Source organism: Carassius carassius, chromosome 21 (assembly GCF_963082965.1).
Source record: "Carassius carassius chromosome 21, fCarCar2.1, whole genome shotgun sequence".
NCBI lineage: Eukaryota > Metazoa > Chordata > Actinopteri > Cypriniformes > Cyprinidae > Carassius > Carassius carassius.
The window spans coordinates 21,384,563-21,403,598 of NC_081775.1; the positions used below are offsets into that span (position 1 = coordinate 21,384,563).

Here is a 19,036-nt window from a genome sequence, read left to right on the forward strand (position 1 = left end):
GTTATGGTGTATGCAAAAGCTGAAAACATGAAATACGGCTTAGCATTCATTTTAAAAACAGCAAAATAACAGCATATATTTGTTGGTACGAACTACAGCAGATGTTTGTCATAATGACTTTTGCATGTGCTCGTTGCACTTACTCCCTTAAGGACTTCATCTTTATGGTCACTGAACATCATAAACAGACTGATCTTCCAGCTGGTGTTGCTGTTGACTGAATTGATCTGTAGGGGGCAGTCTTACATTATTAAAAGACAGTGGCACACAGCACTCACTTAAGCTTTTTTTTTTTTTTTGCAGACTTTTCTTCACACAACCATTACTAATCTCAGAAAACATGTACGTTTTGGAGAAATGGCAACAACTAGTTCACAGTCTCAAGTTAAGCCACAAGTAAATGTGTCTATTGGGCTGCTTGCAATCAACCACAATCCCTCGGTCTACTTCACAGGCATGTTGACAAAGAACTTCAAGGGTAACTGGTCATGTCTTCTCAAAAAGGCCCACCTCTTTGCACCCTGGGTGATCGGGAAGCTCGTAATTACTGGCATGGAGAGGCTGTCCAGCATTCACAGGATTCAGGATCACCTTATCTCCAACTACCACCTGAAATGTACAGGTGAGTACAAACGATTCAGTGAGGGGCTCATTATGACTGTCACGGCCACAGATATCCAAAGAGCAAATATGTACATCTCTATCAGTTTACACAAGGGAGAAGCAATCTACAAACATTTAAAGTAGGATTAGCTCGAGAAACCTGTTTATACAGTATGTGTATAGGGTCATTTGCATGCATTTTACCTAACTTTGTGTGTGTATGTTGACTGTGTGTGCGCTGAGTATATGTGTCTATATTTGTTTATATAGACCATAATATGTAATTATTAGGTGTGCAAGTAAATGTATTGAGTTTAAAAACACAGGTTTATGTGTATATTGGTGCAAAGTGAATAAAGGTATAAAGGTGAATCTCATAAAAGCATGCAAGGTTATACTGCAGTCCAAAACCATAAGAAAAAAAACATGTAAAAAAGCATTTTGCATAGAGAAAACCAAGCTTGTTTAAAAAAAAAATAGATTTTCTACATTGTGAAATAAAAGGCATCCGGATGTTATTTTCTATGATTTTCATTTAATTATCTTTAAAGCAGTATTTTTTTAAATCTATGACAGTAAAAGTTAAAGTAATAAAATAAATTAAGAACAAATTAAACAAATACTGCATAATGTAAATACTTGATTTAAAGGGATACTCCACCCCAAAATGAAAATGTTGTTATTTATCGCTTACCCCGTTCCGAAGACGAACGAAGCTTTTACGGGTTTGGAACGACATAGGGGTAAGTGATTAATAACTAAATTTTCATTTTGGGGTGGAGTATCCCTTTAAGTAATTTATATTTTACAATTGTAGATTATTTGTATAATTTGTTTATTTTCACATTAGTCACAAAAGCTATGGGTGGGAAGCAGTGTTATTTTAGTATCATAGCAACATTATTATAGTTATTATTAATAATTTGAGCTTTTATTTTTGTATTTCCTATTTTCTTTTTTAAATATGGTTAAAGTTTTGGTAATTTTGGTAATAAATGTCTATATAACTTTTATTTTTTATAAAGTAAAATTAAATTAAAATGGGCAATTTTGCCTTGGAAACTAGCTGAAATAAAACTTTTTTTTATCTTTATTTCAGTTAATGTTTATTTTACTACAAGTGAGTACTTTATGCTAATTTCTTGTTTTTAATCCAATTTTGGCATTAAATATGACTCTGGCATGTTCTTGACAAGTTTCGTGTGATTTACCTTTATAAGCTAATTCATACTGTGTGACTTTTGAGTTTCTTGTATGCTTGCATATGCATGTGTGAAATTACATTGTCACCATTGGCTCTGAGCTTCCAGAAAGGTTGGATGAAAAGCCAAGATCCCTCATTCCCCGTCCCATCAAGAGTGACACGCATTGCATTCTTCTCCAGCAACGCTGGGAGACGCTTATTCACCGTCAAATACTTGTTGCTCTTCATATGCAGGAGCTGAAAACACATCAACATTTATTAAAATAAAAACGTCTAGTCTGTAAACTCTTTCTTACTGTAAATATAAAAAGGAAAGTTTAGGCTCTATAATAGGGTTGCATGAGCCACACAAGGTGTCCCTAACACATTTTATGACCTGGCGGAAGAATTGTTATGATTTGAATTAATAAATTGAATTATTAACTGAACATTTGTGTGTTAAATAATATTGTTGCTTACTTTTTATACATGCAAGTCACTCGAGACCATCGTGCCAACAACACTCTCTCACTTTACCACACAGCCTTTGTGGTTTGTTTGTTGCTTTTTTTCTACAGCACTGCACCTACTACTACTACTACCTACACTATTGTCTAAAAAAAGACCTTGCAAAAATCTTGAATGTGTAGGTTATAATATGTTTGCACCTCCTCTGCCACTCTGCCACAGCAACTGATCATTTTAAACTATTCAACAATTCCTAAAGACTACAACGTTATTCCAGTGAAACAAAAGAAGAAATAAAAAGCATGTCGGCTGGTTTATTAAGAAGCAGCTTTAACCCAAAGGAATTTTTTTTATTTTAGGATACCCTATAGTAACAGGAAAAGGCACCGTTTCCTATAGTGTGGCATTGCTGTAGGCAATTATCTTTAACTGACGTCACTAACAGGGAGGAAACACATTTCTTTTTTGTCTTTTCTGACTCAGATAAAGATATGCGGGTACAGTTGTGACCCCATTAACAAACTCAGCATGTCTACATAAGTCAGCAAAACAAAAAGGGAACTTGTTTAGTTTATTAATGCAAATAGTGTGCAAGAGTCATCGGTGCATGTTATTCCGTAGAAAATAAATATTTATCTGTGTTATCTTTCATCAAAATGGCTTTAATTTCATTCATTGCTAATATAACTAACCCACCTAAGGTCATATACAGACTGCGTCCAGCCAATTACATTCTGAAAATATTCAAGATCCAGTCAATTCCCAGTGTCCCCATATTACAGAAGCATCTTTTTTTAACAGCTAAAATGTCAAATAATGGCTCTTTTTAGAGTCCATAGTTGGTGTTGCACCTTGAATCTTGAATGAAATGCATGATTACATTGGGTGACTAGGATAACTCTTAATCTTTTGTTTCTAGAAACAAGAACTGCACATTTCTACTCCTCTATATAAGGGATTAAATGGTTTTACACTCAGGTCTAACTGTCGGGAATAGACATCTGTTTGACAGAGCTTTATATACCCTTAAAAAACCTCTCTTGATTTTGTAAGTTTTTACATAATAATTAAATGGAGTAAAAATGTCCTGAAGAAATGTTGTGAGAAACCTTTCTAATGTGAAATATATATATACTGATATATATATATATATATATATATATATATATATACTGATATATATATATATATATATATATATATATATATATATATATATACTGATATATATATATATATATATATATATATATATATATACTGATATATATATATATACTGATATATATATATATATAAAACAATCAGCAAAGATGTATTTATAGAAAAACAACCTGCAAAAACCATCAGATCACACTGACTGCATCAGGAATTAACAAACAGGCATCATTTTACTAAATGCTGATTCTCACCTGAATGACACTTCCGTATTTTACCACATCCCCATGGACCTTTTTGTTCTCGGCCTCATTCTGTTTTTGTTCCAAATTAGCTGCATGCTTTGGTACGAACCAAAAAAAAAAAAGCAAACAAACAAATGAGCAACAAAGAACTGCAAGCAGCTCAAATGTCAATCATCATATGAAATGTGTGACAGCAAACATATTAAATCCATCAGATTCCTCTTTGCTCACAGCTGTAATTAAAAAACAAATGTGGATTCTGTTGATGATTTAAATTCAATAGAATTGTTTGTGACTTACTTGCAATTTCTGAAGAAGCACCATGTCTCCAATCTTATCCTTTTCATGTTTTGCCTGTTTAGCCTTCCAGAACTGTTTTTGGGCAGAATATCGGTTCATGGGATAAACCTTAAAGAGGCAGTCTAGATTCAAAAAATACAAAAATAAACAACATTTGTACCAGCTGTTTGTGTGTCTGTTTTCAGAAAATGTGATCAAATTTATAAAGAAATTAATAAAAAAATAAAATAACAAATAAAACTTAGATTTTAGATACTGGTAGATACTGGTGTGACTACTTTTTGAGAAAATACTGAATTTTGCGAAAGAATAAAATATTTAAAAATTAGCTTTGGACTTTGACAGGAAAACATAATTTTGTACTTGCTCACATTTGATCTCAACTAAACGTTTGTATCATCTGCAGATCAGATCTGACCTTAATGGGTTGGGGGGGTTATGGTTTGAGGTTACTTAACTGCACATGACCCAGTTAGTTACCAACAAACCAACACTAACCTAAATATCAGCTTGCTCAACAGTACTAAAGTAAATATAACCTAGCAATACCAGTTAACTCAAACCAGTCAAATGTATTTTACATGCTACTTTTCACTTTTTCACATTTGCTATTATTCAGAATAGTTATGTAGCATACTGAAATAAAATGTAACATTTCTTCTTATTTTTAATGTCTCTCTGGGGACCACAAACATCTAACTATCAATGAAAGGTTGTATGCACAACTTGACCAATCAGAATCAAGACTTCCAAAGAGCTACAGTATGTAATAATCATTCTGGAACTACATTTAGCTGTGTGAAAGATTATTTTAAAAGCTATAAAATACCTCTGAATTTTTTGGGAGGGTTGTCTAGATCTCCACCTGCTGGCTCCACAACACAACGATCATCCACCAGCCTGGGAAGGTAAACACACAAGAGTCACCTCAATAAAACGATTCTTCAAAGGCCTTCAAGAGGCACATTGGTACCAGTGGTGATAAAGAGTTACAAGTCATGAACTCTGAAAGAGCTTCAGTCCTGGCCTGCAACATGAATTTCTTAGTTTCTACAGACTTTTGGTGGACATCCTGCTAAATACTTTAAATAATAAGGTCCAAATCATCTGCCAAAAAGCCTTTAAGGTCTAATTATGTTATATTATATATCCAGTCCTACTCAATAATACCCCCAGAGTAGCCTTCAACTGCAAGCAGCCTTTGAGGGTTTCTAAGAAGAAACAGGTTAAAACGTGTTTATAGGTTGCCACGCCAGTACAATAAAACACTCATCGACCCGAACGGCTGAAATAGCCCAAGGAAAAACCCTGGACACTTCTGAATGCCATTTCAGAGAGTCATTCCTGCAAAACCTTAGCTTTTTTTAAGCTGAGTGTCTCCATCTTTTTTGTTCTTGCATCTGGCCCGGATCCAAAACAAGGGTGGTATTCCCTCCTGACATTAAAATAACAGTAAGGTTTGGGCTGTAAAGTTCATACAGTTCATACAGAATAACACTAAAAGGTCTCTCCCTTTTATGACTAACAGGCTTTATTGTACATGTTAAATCAAGACTGTGCTTTTACTTAAAGGCATGGACATCAAGTGAAGCTGTTTGAATGGATTTGTGATGTACTTACTATAACATATGCACAACATACACATTCATGGACACATTTATAGTATATATAATTGTCTGACAGTCTGCCTATCAATCAAAAATGTGAATCAAAAAATTCCAGGCAGTTAACTGCACACTGTAACTTAACTGCACACCTGTGTGCAGCTCTCGATCTTTTTGCAAACCATAAACGCAAACACATCAAAGCTCAGTAAAAGAAAGCCACAGTACACCCAACTAGCAAAGAAAAAGAACAATGCTTGAGTTCTAAAGACTAGAATGGCAATGATTTTATTTCAAAATAAACTTAACTGATGAGAAATTAAATTACACAATGATGGCTATGATTTACTGCGTTTTGATGTCACATTAAAACTGTATTTTGTGCAGGGTCTTGGACTGAGGTGAAGGCAGGCAGGAAGACAGAGAAGTCAATGAAAGAAGACACTTACCCCAGTGTGCTTATAAAGCCATTGACAGTTCCTTCTGCATACAGAGAGACAATATCTCCTATATGCAGAAAACTGGACGCTGAATCAGACATCTTTGCTATTTACAGCACGCAGGAGTCTAGATGCTTCAGTCTGATCTTGAGAAGCCCGGACACTTTTCTTACAAACTCTTCCTGGTATAAAGCGGGGGTATGCATGCGCTTCACCCACAGTTGAAATATAAATGCATCCCGGTAGAGTTGGAAAACGTGCAAAGGAAAGACAACCTACAAAAGTTAATTCCCGGTTGGATGTGCAGCTGGGAATGTCAAGCGCAGACCTCCGACAAGCAGAAGTGACTCGTTGTTGGAGTTTTGCAGCGTACCTGAGGTCACAGTGCTTCAAACCAGGAAGCACGCGTAACTTTGTCAAGTCAAAACACGCCTGTAGGGGAGGCACCGCGTGGAAAATACAGATGACACTCGCTAACATTCTCTCCATACTGCAAGCAACAGCGAGCCCCGACAGCTTAAACAATCAAAGACACTACTGGACAGACAGTTCTTTGTGTTAGAATATGAGCCATTTGGCCTGAACTACATAGGCCAACCTCTGGATTACGAGTCTGAATCTCTAACCATTAGGCCACCATGTATGTAAAAAAAAAAGTATACATTTTTTATATGAAAAACTATATATCTTCTCAACTATACATTTATGCTGTGTTTTTGTGGATATTTGATCGTTTTGTACCTATTAACTGCACTATTACTCAACTAGGCCATAAATTGGTTTATAAAAATTATTTTTATGAAAAAATCACTTAAATGATGACCTAAATCAAATATAAAATATATGTGTGTAAAAATATTTATTATAGTCTATCGTTATATTACAACAACAACATTTAATTTTAAGGGTCAGAGTAGGAGAAGGTTCCTCTATGAGAAAGCTGCACAGGCTTCTTAATTAAACAGATCCACCCAACCTTTCATTTTATACATTTGGACTAAATGTCCTGCTTTAGTTCCTAAGACAAAACATGATATTCAGCAACACAATACAGGGGGCTTTTGGATTAAATATAGACGCACAATCTAATTTTATTCTTGTTTTGACAGGCCAAGTTCAGCTTCAGCAACCATGTTTTTAATCATATCTGATCCACCAAGTGATGTCTTTGTGCATAATTACAATAATGAAGACTTTGTGAATATTATCAGTATTTGGTACTGACAGTTACTACAGCAATAGAGTTTCACACTTTTGATGTGTTGTGGTCATTTGAGTTTCTACTTAAAAAGAAATAAAGATAAATGAGAAACGGATTGATTTTCGTTTTTCTGTTTTGTTTAAAAAACAAAATTTTTTGCCTAATTTATTCTAGGCCATTAAGAAAAAAAAATAATGGGAAAAATCCAACCCACATTTATAATAAAATTTATAATAAAATAAGTTAAGTTTTCCCCATAATTAGTCTGCTTTAAATAGGCTATAGCCTACTTAGAATTATGAACTGAATTCACGAATTCCGTAGATGACAGTATGAATATAGTGATGGTGTGACATCATTACAGACAATGAGTTCAGACGGGAAACACTGCACCTCTCTTGGTTTCATATGAATTACATAGGCCTAAACATAAATTTATTATTATTACTTTTCTATTTAAATGGCTTATTTTAAAAGTAGACATGTCCAGCTAGACATGGTTCGTCTGATGCATAAACATGGTTAATTTCTGACGTTTCAGAAAGAAGTTCATGTAGACTGAGATGGCAGAAAGCACATCGTGTTGAGTTTTGTAAGGTTTTCATGTTATTTAGGGTGTCTTATGATCAAAACTGACAAAGCTGAAGCTCTTTCCTCTGTTATCGGGATGGAGAGTGTGGAGAAGTGCAGCAGACTACACTCTACAAGATAAAGCTTCAGTTGCTGTATGTAATAGTGAATGAAAACATGTTAGGCCTGTGAGGTTTTTCTTAAATAGGCATAGAATAAAATTAGTAGGCTAAAAATCAGCATATTTCATGTCGTTGTAGATCATATAGGCCTACAGTAAAATTCAAATGTCATAGAATAAAGTAATTTCTGTTTTGTCAATAAAAAAAAAATTTAAAAAAAAAAAATATATATATATATATATATATATATATATATATATATATATATATATATATATATATATATATATATATATATATATATATATATATGTTGAAGATGAACTGAGCTCTCGTTGCTGCTTGTCGGTGCAGAACAGAAGGATGAAAGGGGAGTTTCAGCGCCGCCCTCACATTCAAACAAATATTAAAGCATAATCTCATTTTTGACCATAAACAAAAATACGAAAAATCAAGCAAAATTTTTCGTTTTCCGTTTCTTAAACAAAACGAAAAAACGAAAATCAAACTGTTTCTCATTTATCCTTATTTCTTTTAAAAATGGAAAATCAAATGACCAAAAGATACACGGACCCTTTAGATTCAAGGTTGAGAAAGGTGCAATCCATCTTTCCATTCATGTATGTATAAAAAGGTCGCATTATGTCAAGTTGGTATATAAAATCATTATTCACAATAAGGAGCCATTTAAACGCAACCATCAGCGAGAAAAGAAACCTACACACAAAGCTGTGCCATGCAAAATCACATCTGTGCACAAGTACTTGCTCTGAATGTCAAGCTGTGTTTCCAAGTATTCAAAATGGATGTCCAGGCAAATTTGCATTCAAATCAAGCTTCAGGAGGGATGGGATGCAATTGTGGCTGGATTTGCATTGCTGGTTGGGGCTGAAAGTCAATTAGAAGTTTATTACGACTTTCCCACTCTCTCTCCTTCTGCAACCCCATGTTTTTGATTAAAATGGGAAAACTCTAGTTGAGTCATTACTGGCATATTTTGGGAATGTAGGCGCACAACAGAAGTGAGACATATTGCTGAAAGCACAGAACACCTTCTCAGATCTGGAGTCCTGAAATTACATCAAAACCACTTTGCACCATAGCAAAGCTTTTAACCTTAAAGTTATTATTTAAAATGCAATAACTAAAGTTCTGGCTTTTTAAAATGCTGACTCTTTTCAAATTAGCGCTTCAGTCGGTGAATGCATCACATGCAATGACAACAACATTTCTGAAACCTTATAAGCTTTTTTCCTAGCCTTAGCTACAGTATGGCCTCATTTGGAAATATTTTTATATTCAAATAGGCTAATCTCCAAGCCCAGTATTTTACAGGTTCTTTGCTACCCTCCGTTGGCTTGTTAAATCTCACTTTTAGTTAGATCTCCCTATAAGGGCAAGGTCATACACAGATTTTGGCTGACTGCATATTAACAGACAGTCAGGTGAGACAGACAAAAACTTGCATGAGCTGTAAATGACTACATAATACAAACATTCAAAAGTAATCACTTGATCAAATCAAATGAGCCAAATAACAACTGAGAGTCGGAAAGACAAAAAAAAAAGGTGTTAAATAGGAAGTGTGTTTGCATCCTGTGCTCACTTAAGGCACATGACCAAAGGATCCTCCAGCTTTACCTACAATTTGTTCCTCATATCCTTATTGACACAGGGAGATTTCTACAATGCCTCAGCCTACTTATCAAACAGAAGGAAAACTATATTTAAAAAAAAGATCATGCATTTCTTGCAAATGGAGCAGAGTAAACCCCAGAAAAAGTCTCTCTCAGAGCAACCATTAATGATGCCCTCATTGGTATTAGATAATATTTTCTGTTGGTATTAGATATCTTAAAACACTTAGATTTTATATGTTATGGTTTTGCAGTCCCTGCACCAAGACTTTATAATGTTTTGTGATGTGATTGCATATCATTATAATGATAGGATTAATATTTAAATAATAGTTCACCCAAAAAAAATGTAGCTTGATATCTTATTTGATTGTAGGATGGTATATGTGCAACCATAACTCTTTCTGACTGATGTGGATAGGATGCTTATATTTAGGAAATGTTTTGTTGTAAATTTTAGATGCTCTCTGCATGCATGTGAGTGTAGAGCTGAGAGATAATATCATCCATAGATAATCTATCCATCACCCATACCCACAAAATGTGTAAATGTTCCACTCCTTCCTGTTTGGTAACATAACTAGCCTACCCATGAAGCATCACATTTCATATTTTAGCAGCCATGTATGCTGTGACTCCAGTGTACGAAGAACTGTGATGACACTTATGCAGAGTATCTTACATTTTAATGTATATAGTATACAGTCAGTTAATTACAGTCACACACACAACTGTTACATTAGCAATTTCCATGAGAACCATTGGCTGAGTAGCAGCCATCAAGAACAAATAAATATTAGTGACATCATCTTAGTTTAAGTCATATACTGTAGGTCTATCTAGATAAAATAATCTTAAGCGAACAAACTTAGCTTTCTGCATGTGAATATTATTGGTTAACTAATGGATTTTAGTATTGGGCATATTTAAAAAAAAAAAATAAAGATGTCATGCAAATACATTATGCACAACCCAAAAGGAAAGAAAAGAAAATTTCCGATTCACTAGCATGTCACACTTATGTTGTTCGTGTTGCTTCACTAAGCATTATACAAACTGTTCACTCCAAAAGAAGGATTCTGAAAGCTTGTAGCTGACACATTTTGTCACAAACAGTGCATTTGACTGTGGTCATTTAACATACATTACTCATTTTAATACTCGTGGTCTGTTGAGCCATTGCAATCTGTGTTTCTGCGTTGAAAACCGCGGCCTCTCCATGCAGACCAAGACAGGAACTGCAAAAAAAAAAATGTAATGTATTCATACAAGACAGAGAGTTTATATCGCAAACTCTACTTAACAGATGTCTTGCTGATTGAGATTAAACACAGAGATAGAGATGTTATTTTTACACATGGATGTTTTATTTTTTTCCATTCAAATCTAACACAATCAATTTTTTTCTGGAAGCAATCTTCTCATTTAACCCATTCTAATGTCTAGAAGTTCAGACATGGTAACTTTAGTCATGTCATCTTTAAAAGATTGTCTAACCAGCTTTTTAACCTATATCAACAAATTGGCATATTAGAATGATTTCTGAAGGATCATCTGACACTGAAGACTGGAGTAATGGATGCTGAAACCACAGAAACAAAATGCAGTTTAAAATATATTAAAGCCTTATTAGTTAGCAAGATATTTGTTTAAAAAACATTCAAAACTTCTGAATGGTAGTATGTGCATTTATGCATTTTGTTTCATCTCTTTAATTCACCAAGACTTGAAACTAGTTTTATTTCTTTCACTATCACAGTCATGTTAAAAACACTATTTATTGAACTACATTACTAGTTCAGTAAATTATAGTGAAATTATAGTGATTTTATATAAAACAGCATTTTAATGCCAGCAGAGGGCAATCACACCCATCAGTCAGTGAGGAAGAACAGCAAAAAGGGGTGTGACTCCATAAACCCCTATTGAGAGAAAGCAGCCATCCATAGCTTTGATAAGAAAGCTGCTCTCTGGTCAACAGGACTGGAGAAAACAGAGCCTTTTGGCACAAGGGATCCCGAACTGCAGCAGTGCCTTCACCAGGGTCTTTACCTCAGCCTCTGCTATCTGTTTTAAGTTACTGATTTTGAAGCAATTTCCTCCGACTTGTATATACCACTGGACTTTGCCTTGAAGATGGGGATGCATGATTATAATTTGATTTATTTTATGACACTGGCTTTGCTTCTGAGTGCTTGTGCTTCAAAAGCAAAAAGAGGAAGTCAAGACACGACACCTGTCGAGGAGGATAGTTTTAATCAAAATGATTCACAAGAAAGCACACTGAAAGAAGTGCTCAATGAGGAAGATGAAGATAAAGCATCCATGGACACACAAACTGCAAGTCCTTTGCCCTTCACAGAGATGACCAATTCCTCACTGGCTGAAAATGGAAACAGCACTGATGTAACTGGTGAACAGGTTCCTAAAAGCGATCCAACAAAAAGGAGCATCACAAAAATCCACAATCCTTTGTTTCCCATCACTGACAGCTCTTACAGTGCTTATGGGATTCTCTTTCTGGCTTTTGTGGTGTTTGCCTTCGGCGTCGTGGGTAATCTGGCAGTAATGTGCATTGTGTGGCAAAATTACTTCATGAGGAGCGCATGGAACTACTTTCTTGCAAGTTTGGCTTTTTGGGACTTTCTGGTGTTGTGCTTCTGTCTGCCTGTGGTGGTCTTTAATGAACTCACCAATAAGAGGCTGCTGGGAGATTTCTCCTGCAGAGTTGTGCCTTACATAGAGGTGAGGCCCTTATGTGTCAGTGTCAAGTTTACATTTAATATCGATCAATTTCTCATGGCCTAAATTACCTGAAAAATATATTGAAATGCGGCCTAAGTTTAGATAGTGCCAATATTCTTTTTTAACAGAAACTTTTACATTCAGACAGACACGGTACTCTGGATTTCAAACACTACAGACCATGTAACATAACCTTTTTTAATTAATTTTAATAATTTTAACTTGTTAATGTTTTCATAAAGCACATAGAATTAACAGTTATAAACACCCATTTAGTAGTCACCTAAAATGCTTACAAATCTATATGTAAATCTATGATTACTATTTATGACAATCAAGAGGGATGTGCGATGTATGAGCAGCACCATATTGGTTATATATGTGGCAATGTTACAAATTTTTATTCATTATTACTGATCAATTTAATTGCGCATTTCCCCTTATTAACATATTTATTGCCTTTTTCATTGTCTTGTGTGCACTTAAAGTTTATCTAGTCATATTAACTTTGAGAGCTAGTAATTTACTAACATTTTTAAAAATTTCATAGCAGTATTACATTTTTATCTCAGTCTAAGATGAATATAATTTTTTCATACTTTATCATATACTGTTATGATTCCTAAATTCACTTGTAGCACTTTTTATTCATTTTATTCTATTAGCATTGTCATTATGGCATTGATAGTAGTATTTTAAAAGATAAAAAAAATGCTACATTAACTGCAACGATAATTAGCATCTTGTCTATTTTGATCGCAATTTTAATATATATTCATTAAAACTCTAATGTATATTATAGCAATACTGATTTTTTTCCACACCCTCCAGGTAACCTCTCTTGGCGTGACAACGTTCAGTCTGTGTGCTTTGGGCATTGACCGCTTCCACGCTGCTACAAGCTCCATGCCAAAGGCCCGACGAGTTGAGCGCTGTAAGAAGGTCCTGGCCAAGCTTGCCGTGGTTTGGATTGGCTCCATGGTGCTGGCAGCTCCCGAGCTGCTCCTGTGGCAGCTGCATCAGGTGACACCATCTGGTCTGGGTGACCAAGTGGACACCTGCATAATGAGTCCATATGCAGATCTCCCCGAATCCATCTATTCTCTCGTTATCAACTACCATGATGCACGCATGTGGTGGTACTTCGGCTGTTACTTCTGTCTACCTGTTGTCTTCACCCTGCTCTGTCAGCTGGCCACCTGTCATGTATCCGGCGGGAGTGGAAGTTCTCCCAAGCGGCCCGAGGAGCGATCTCCATCCAAAAAACAAAAGCTTCAGCACGCTCAGCAAATCGAACGGCAGCTCAACTGCACGGTCATGGCTCTAGCCGTGGTCTATGGTGTCTGCACGCTGCCGGAGAACGTTTGCAACCTAACTTTGGCGTATGCTCCTGTCCAGGTGTCTGAGGAGGTGACTTCTCTTCTGGCCCTCATAAACCAGTTCTTTCTGTTCTTTAAGTCATCTGTGACACCAGTGCTGCTGCTTTGCCTGTGCAAATCTCTGGGCCAGGCCTTCATGGACTGTTGCTGCTGCTGCTGTGAAGAATGCCAACCGAGCAACTCTTCATCTGCCCAAAATGTCGCTGAAGGCAAGCTCAAGACCTCAATTTTTTTTGACAAAGCCAATGAAGGTTCAACCATCTTGTCCATTGGCAGCTGAGTAGGCAGATCCCGTCCCCAAGTGATGACATCATGAGATGACATGGAACCTACGACCTACACTCCCATGAACCACAAGTGGCCATCATTACATTAGCAGTTCTTACAGTTACGTTGATGCACGTTAGCATTGTTCAACAAAGGCCAATTTGCAATTTTGGTTTTAATACAAACTTAGTGGTTTAGTTAAGATCTAAAATCTAAGTTTGGCATAAATCTAAAGATTCATTCCATAATATCTCAGGATGCCTCAATGTACCTATAAAGTCTTAAAAGGATAATACACGTCACTGTAATTTGGACTTCAAATGTCCCACATTAGTGTAGTTCTACATTTCTGCACAGACAGTTATGAACTTTACACATAGCTCAGAGTGTATAAATATTTAGCTATACACTCTGTGAAATCAGAAATGAAGTGAATACTACCAGATCACAAGTAACACATCGTCTTGTTCATATAATAGGAAGACTTGCGAAACAAAAATGTAAGGAGTGTTTGTCTGTTACTCAGGCAAATGTTATTTATCACTAATTTGAATTAATAACCACTGAACATTTGTCTACACCACTGATGGTCAAGTTCTGTATATAAACCCTCAGCTGTATTAGATTGTAAATAGATCATTTTTGAAAGCAAACTCCCTGAGCAAACTAGCTTTCGGGGCCCTTTCATGTAGTACGGTAGAACAAAAAAACAGAATCTCAATGGTGTACCTCCTCAAGGGACTATTGTAACTTTTGCACATAGCTGCTTTCATAAGCAAATTATTTTTAAAGTCCATAAACAGTTGATAAAACTCTATACAATAAATGCCTTTTAAATAATTTGTTGTCTCATTCATCTTTGAAATTTCAAGAAATAGTGTCAAGAGTTGTACTAATCTCTCAAATGTCCATCAGGGCCTGAGGGAGAAGATTTGTCCTTGCACACTTGGTTTCCTCATTCCCATAAGGTTTCTATTGTTCTGAAAAGGAGATGGAAGCTTCTACTGTGAATATCAATAGACAGACTACGGCTGAGTTGCCAAGATACCGTCTAAAAATTCACGTGTTTTTCCAACCAAGTGTTTTTTGTCAAAAAAATTGACAAAAGAATTTGTCAATAGTACAACGTTTGTACGCTTGTCATGTCTGTTGGTGTGCTGACCAGTGTGTGTGGAAGCTAGTTTAGACACTGAAAGGAGTCATTGGTCATATAAAAGATGCCTTTTTCCAGATGGGCTCTTGAAAAACACATCTTCAGATTGATCATCTAACATTCAGTGGACCGTGAAACATAATAAACTAAATCAAAGATACAAATGTTTGGGTTAGACTGACATGTGTGTTGCTGCAGGGGTTGTTGGGAAGGGGCTGGACCTCTACTGTCTTGTGGTTTTGGCTTGTGCTCAGAGCCTGTCAGAGATTCAGAAGACAAGTGAGCGAGGTAGAGAATGACCTCATTAGAGAACTGAGCAGGGCTTTAAGAGAGAGCTCCACTGGCCATAATGACTGCAGGAGAACAGACAAGGCTCTGTTCCCTGTAATGAAGTTTGTGCCACAAATCAACAATTCTCTTCACAACACTCAATGCCAACAGGACAGGAAGCATTACACGACAGTAAATCATGGAATAAAAAAAAAATTATGAGAGCTAGTTCTGATGTTCATATTTGGATTTGGAGAATGTAATACTTCATGTTAATTCAATTGCATTCAAATGTACTCTATTTCATTGTCCAAATGAGTTGTTCAGTGTCACAAGTTCTTATTGAGGTCACGTCCAGGACAATGTCCCTTTGAACAAGAGATAGCTACTGATCTCAGTATAGACAAACATATTTGACGTCATGGTCCAAAATTCTTTAGAAAGTTTTCTTCAACCGAGAAAAGAAAAGGAATGAGGTTGCCATTGAATTGAATGAGATAAATTAATTATAAACCTATTTAAACCCCAGACATATTTTTTTTTTTTTGCTCGCATTCACAGTCAATGTACTTCCAAACAAAGAAATTATTTGCAACTTAGCATTACTGTGTACAAAATTTACGGTTGAAAATAATTTGTCACTTGTACAGTATGTCACAATGCAAAACCGTATCAACGTAAGCCTATTAACACCTTAATATGGTTCAGTTCACTTCAGTTCATTAGTTGAGTATAAATGAACATTTTTATTAGGCTATGACTAATAACCATTTCATTACCATTAAAGTGAAATTACTGAGCCAATATGAGCCTGACAAAATGCTTATTTAATAAAAAAGAAAGAAAAGAAAAGAAAAGAAAAGAAAAAAGAAAAGAAAAGAAAAGAAAAGAAAAAAAATCTCTGATGGCTTAGAGGTTTTGCATCTGGAGCAATTGCATCTGAATGTACAGTATTGTTCAAAAGTCTTAGGCTATTAGTAGACTATTTATATCAACAAAAATGATTATAAGCCAGATATTTCTATATATATCTTCAGTGGCCCAGTAGGAAATGTCAGTTAACATTTTCAAATTTTCTTTTTGCCATTAATTGTAATAATCCAGTGAGATTTTTGTTTGCACAAGGAGTCTGACAACAGCCAGTGCTCCACACAGAGATCTGATCTGAACATCATCCAGTCTGTCTGGAATTACTTGAAGAAAAAAAAAAAAAAGAAAAAAAACACTGAGACAGACTAAATCCAGAAGAACTGTGACAACATCTTCAAGACACTTGAGGAAACCTTCCTACAAAGCTATCTGAAAAACTATGCACAAGTGTAGCAAGGAAAAAGCTTTTAAACACAAAGAGTTGTCTCACGAAATACTGATTTGATTTAGTTAATAGAAGTTAATTAATAAATAACATCTATTTCATGACATTGTTTTTGAAAGCATCCTCACTATTTATAGTATTTTTACACAAGTGCCTAAAACTTTCCACAGTATCTGCGCAGGTAGGTTTCTTCAGGAGTCTTGGAGACATTGTCATGGTTCTTCTGGATTTAGTCTGTCTCAGACTAGTCTGTTTTCTTCTGTTTCTTCACGTTATTCCAGACAGACTGGATAATGATGAAGAGATCAGATCTCTGTGGAGCACTGTTTGTTGTCAGACTCCTTGTGCAAACAAAAATCTCACTGGATTATTACAATTAATGGCAAAATAAATGCTTGGAAATGTAAACTGATGTTTCCTACTGACACTACAGCAAAACATAGAAATAACCTTAAAGTAGTATAGTACAAGTAGTATAGTAAAATAGTCTTAAAACCATTTTATGTTAGTGAAAATACTAATGACCTAAGATTTTGCGCAGTACTGTATATGTATATGTAATATAACAAATAATAAATGATAATAAATAATAATATAATAATATAATAATAAATTACTAAAATAATTGGCCTAAAAATATTATTATTTATGGGATGGATAGATGGATACACCTTTTATTCAGGGGCAAACACTATACACTTTCTTCAGAGAATGTAAAAATATATGTTGCATATCAATGTCAAAACAAACCAATGATTTTGCAAATTCCCCTCAAGATGTGAGTTTATCTGAATGTATAATAGGCTCACAACATTTTGCATCGAACAAGAAAGCCCAAGATGAATGTTGATAAACAATATAATGGCAAGAAGTTTATATAATTGCATTGTTTGACTTGTGATGTTGATCTGTGCTCCCTTGAGAGTCAGTCCACTTTCCATTCTGCATTGAAATGAGAGGAAACTGATTTAAGGGCACAAGACAAGACAGACTCTATGCCTCAGAACTCTAACCCTCTTCCTTTCTGAAGGATGCACTCACCAAATATTTGTGTACACCTTTAAGAGCGATCTTGGCATTGGCAAAATGACAGTCTGGTGATGTGATTCCAGGGCTTCCTGTTTCAAGTCACTCTCAGAAGACGTGAGAAAGCGGTGAGTGCCCTGTATGTGGGGATCCTCTTATTCTCAGACTAAACTCAATGAGGAAGGACTAATATGACCTGAATGTCCTACACTTCTGAACAGAACGCTGTCTCTCCGCGCCTTGTTAAGGGACAATGTTTGTTTTGTTTCACAGAGTTCTGAGAGTGGACGCTGAGAGAGGGTGGAAGTGGACGGGGGGGTCCGTGAGAGATTCAACACAGTTGCTGTGGCAACTAGTTTTGGCCCCTTGAGTACACTAACATACAAATCGGGGTCTGGACTGAGGTCCTGGGCACAAAAAACAACGCAACCGGAGCCATGGACCACCACGAATAGAGAACAGGAAACACTAGTGAGTTTCATTCTGATTCACTAAATCACGATGCCAGTTTAAGGATGGCAAAAAAAGTTGTGTTCAAGGCACATGGCAATCTAAAAACAATAGTAGGCCTAGGTGCTGCAATGGCTTCCGGAGAGGCCAAATTTCCCTGTTTTTTGAGGACATCTAAACCCATTTTACCCCTTTATCTTGAATGCCAAGCCTCTGATAGAGAACAGCATTGGGCTGTGTGAATGAAACTCGCAGTCCCCCCACAGACTCTGACAATTACGAGGAGCTGACTACAAAACAGAAACGATGCTGAATTTAAATTCATAAGATATTTTATTACTCAGTTTTCTTTTTTTTTATCAGGTCCTCTTAGCCTACTTTTTGGTCAAATGAGCTACTAAAGTTAGGAAAGTTCATTACATTCACAGAACAGCAAAAGCAGAGTTGCTGCTTGAGAAATGAGAGGAAAATTCTCAAATCTTGTTTTCATCACTTTCTTTGTGTTATAATAAAAACGAAACAAACAAATTCTAAAAAAAACCTATTTGGAATCCTGTATAAACACAGCTATGAACGAGACAAGCTCACGCCATGCACACTGAATTTTTATAAGCATCAACCACGCCCTCCAGCGGTCGCAGATACTCATTGCATTCCCACAAATAGCTTACTTTTATATGGAGGATCAAACCTACAAAAATTACAAATAATGTAACAGTATAAAATTAATAATGAAGGATTTAGAATTTTTACTTGATGCAGCAGTTCCAACTGAATATAGTCATATAGTATAGTCAATATACATATATATATACATATATATATATATATATATACATATATATATATATATATATATATATACATATATATATATATATATATATATATATATATATA

General features: G+C 35.5%; 2 protein-coding genes across 2 annotated transcripts in view; one reads left to right on the forward strand and one right to left on the reverse strand.

Annotated features, from left to right (window-relative positions):
* LOC132097825 (inositol 1,4,5-trisphosphate receptor type 3-like) overlaps positions 1 to 6,419 on the reverse strand; it is a 28,286-nt gene extending 21,867 nt beyond the window's left edge. The window contains exons 1-7 of the mRNA XM_059503773.1: positions 6,011 to 6,419; positions 4,787 to 4,857; positions 3,958 to 4,079; positions 3,667 to 3,753; positions 1,886 to 2,044; positions 511 to 609; positions 144 to 227 (exon numbers count right to left, since the gene is read on the reverse strand). Coding sequence (XP_059359756.1) covers positions 144 to 227; positions 511 to 609; positions 1,886 to 2,044; positions 3,667 to 3,753; positions 3,958 to 4,079; positions 4,787 to 4,857; positions 6,011 to 6,102 — 714 coding nt within the window. The 5' untranslated portion in view covers positions 6,103 to 6,419. The remainder of the gene's footprint in view (positions 1 to 143; positions 228 to 510; positions 610 to 1,885; positions 2,045 to 3,666; positions 3,754 to 3,957; positions 4,080 to 4,786; positions 4,858 to 6,010) is intronic.
* Positions 6,420 to 11,483: 5,064 nt separating this feature from the next.
* LOC132097828 (G-protein coupled receptor 37-like 1) lies at positions 11,484 to 14,094 on the forward strand. The gene is made up of 2 exons (XM_059503777.1): positions 11,484 to 12,276; positions 13,108 to 14,094. Exons 1-2 carry the CDS (start codon positions 11,668 to 11,670, stop codon positions 13,933 to 13,935), a joined length of 1,437 nt encoding a protein of 478 aa, XP_059359760.1. The 5' UTR covers positions 11,484 to 11,667; the 3' UTR covers positions 13,936 to 14,094.
* The last annotated feature ends 4,942 nt before the right edge of the window (positions 14,095 to 19,036 follow it).

Excerpts from the sequence above, each read along its gene's own strand:
- LOC132097828 (XM_059503777.1), top strand. The coding sequence starts at position 11,668 with ATGGGGATGCATGATTATAATTTGATTTATTTTATGACACTGGCTTTG. Across the intron at positions 12,277-13,107 it reads GAGTTGTGCCTTACATAGAG|GTAACCTCTCTTGGCGTGAC; the intron begins GTGAGGCCCTTA and ends CACACCCTCCAG.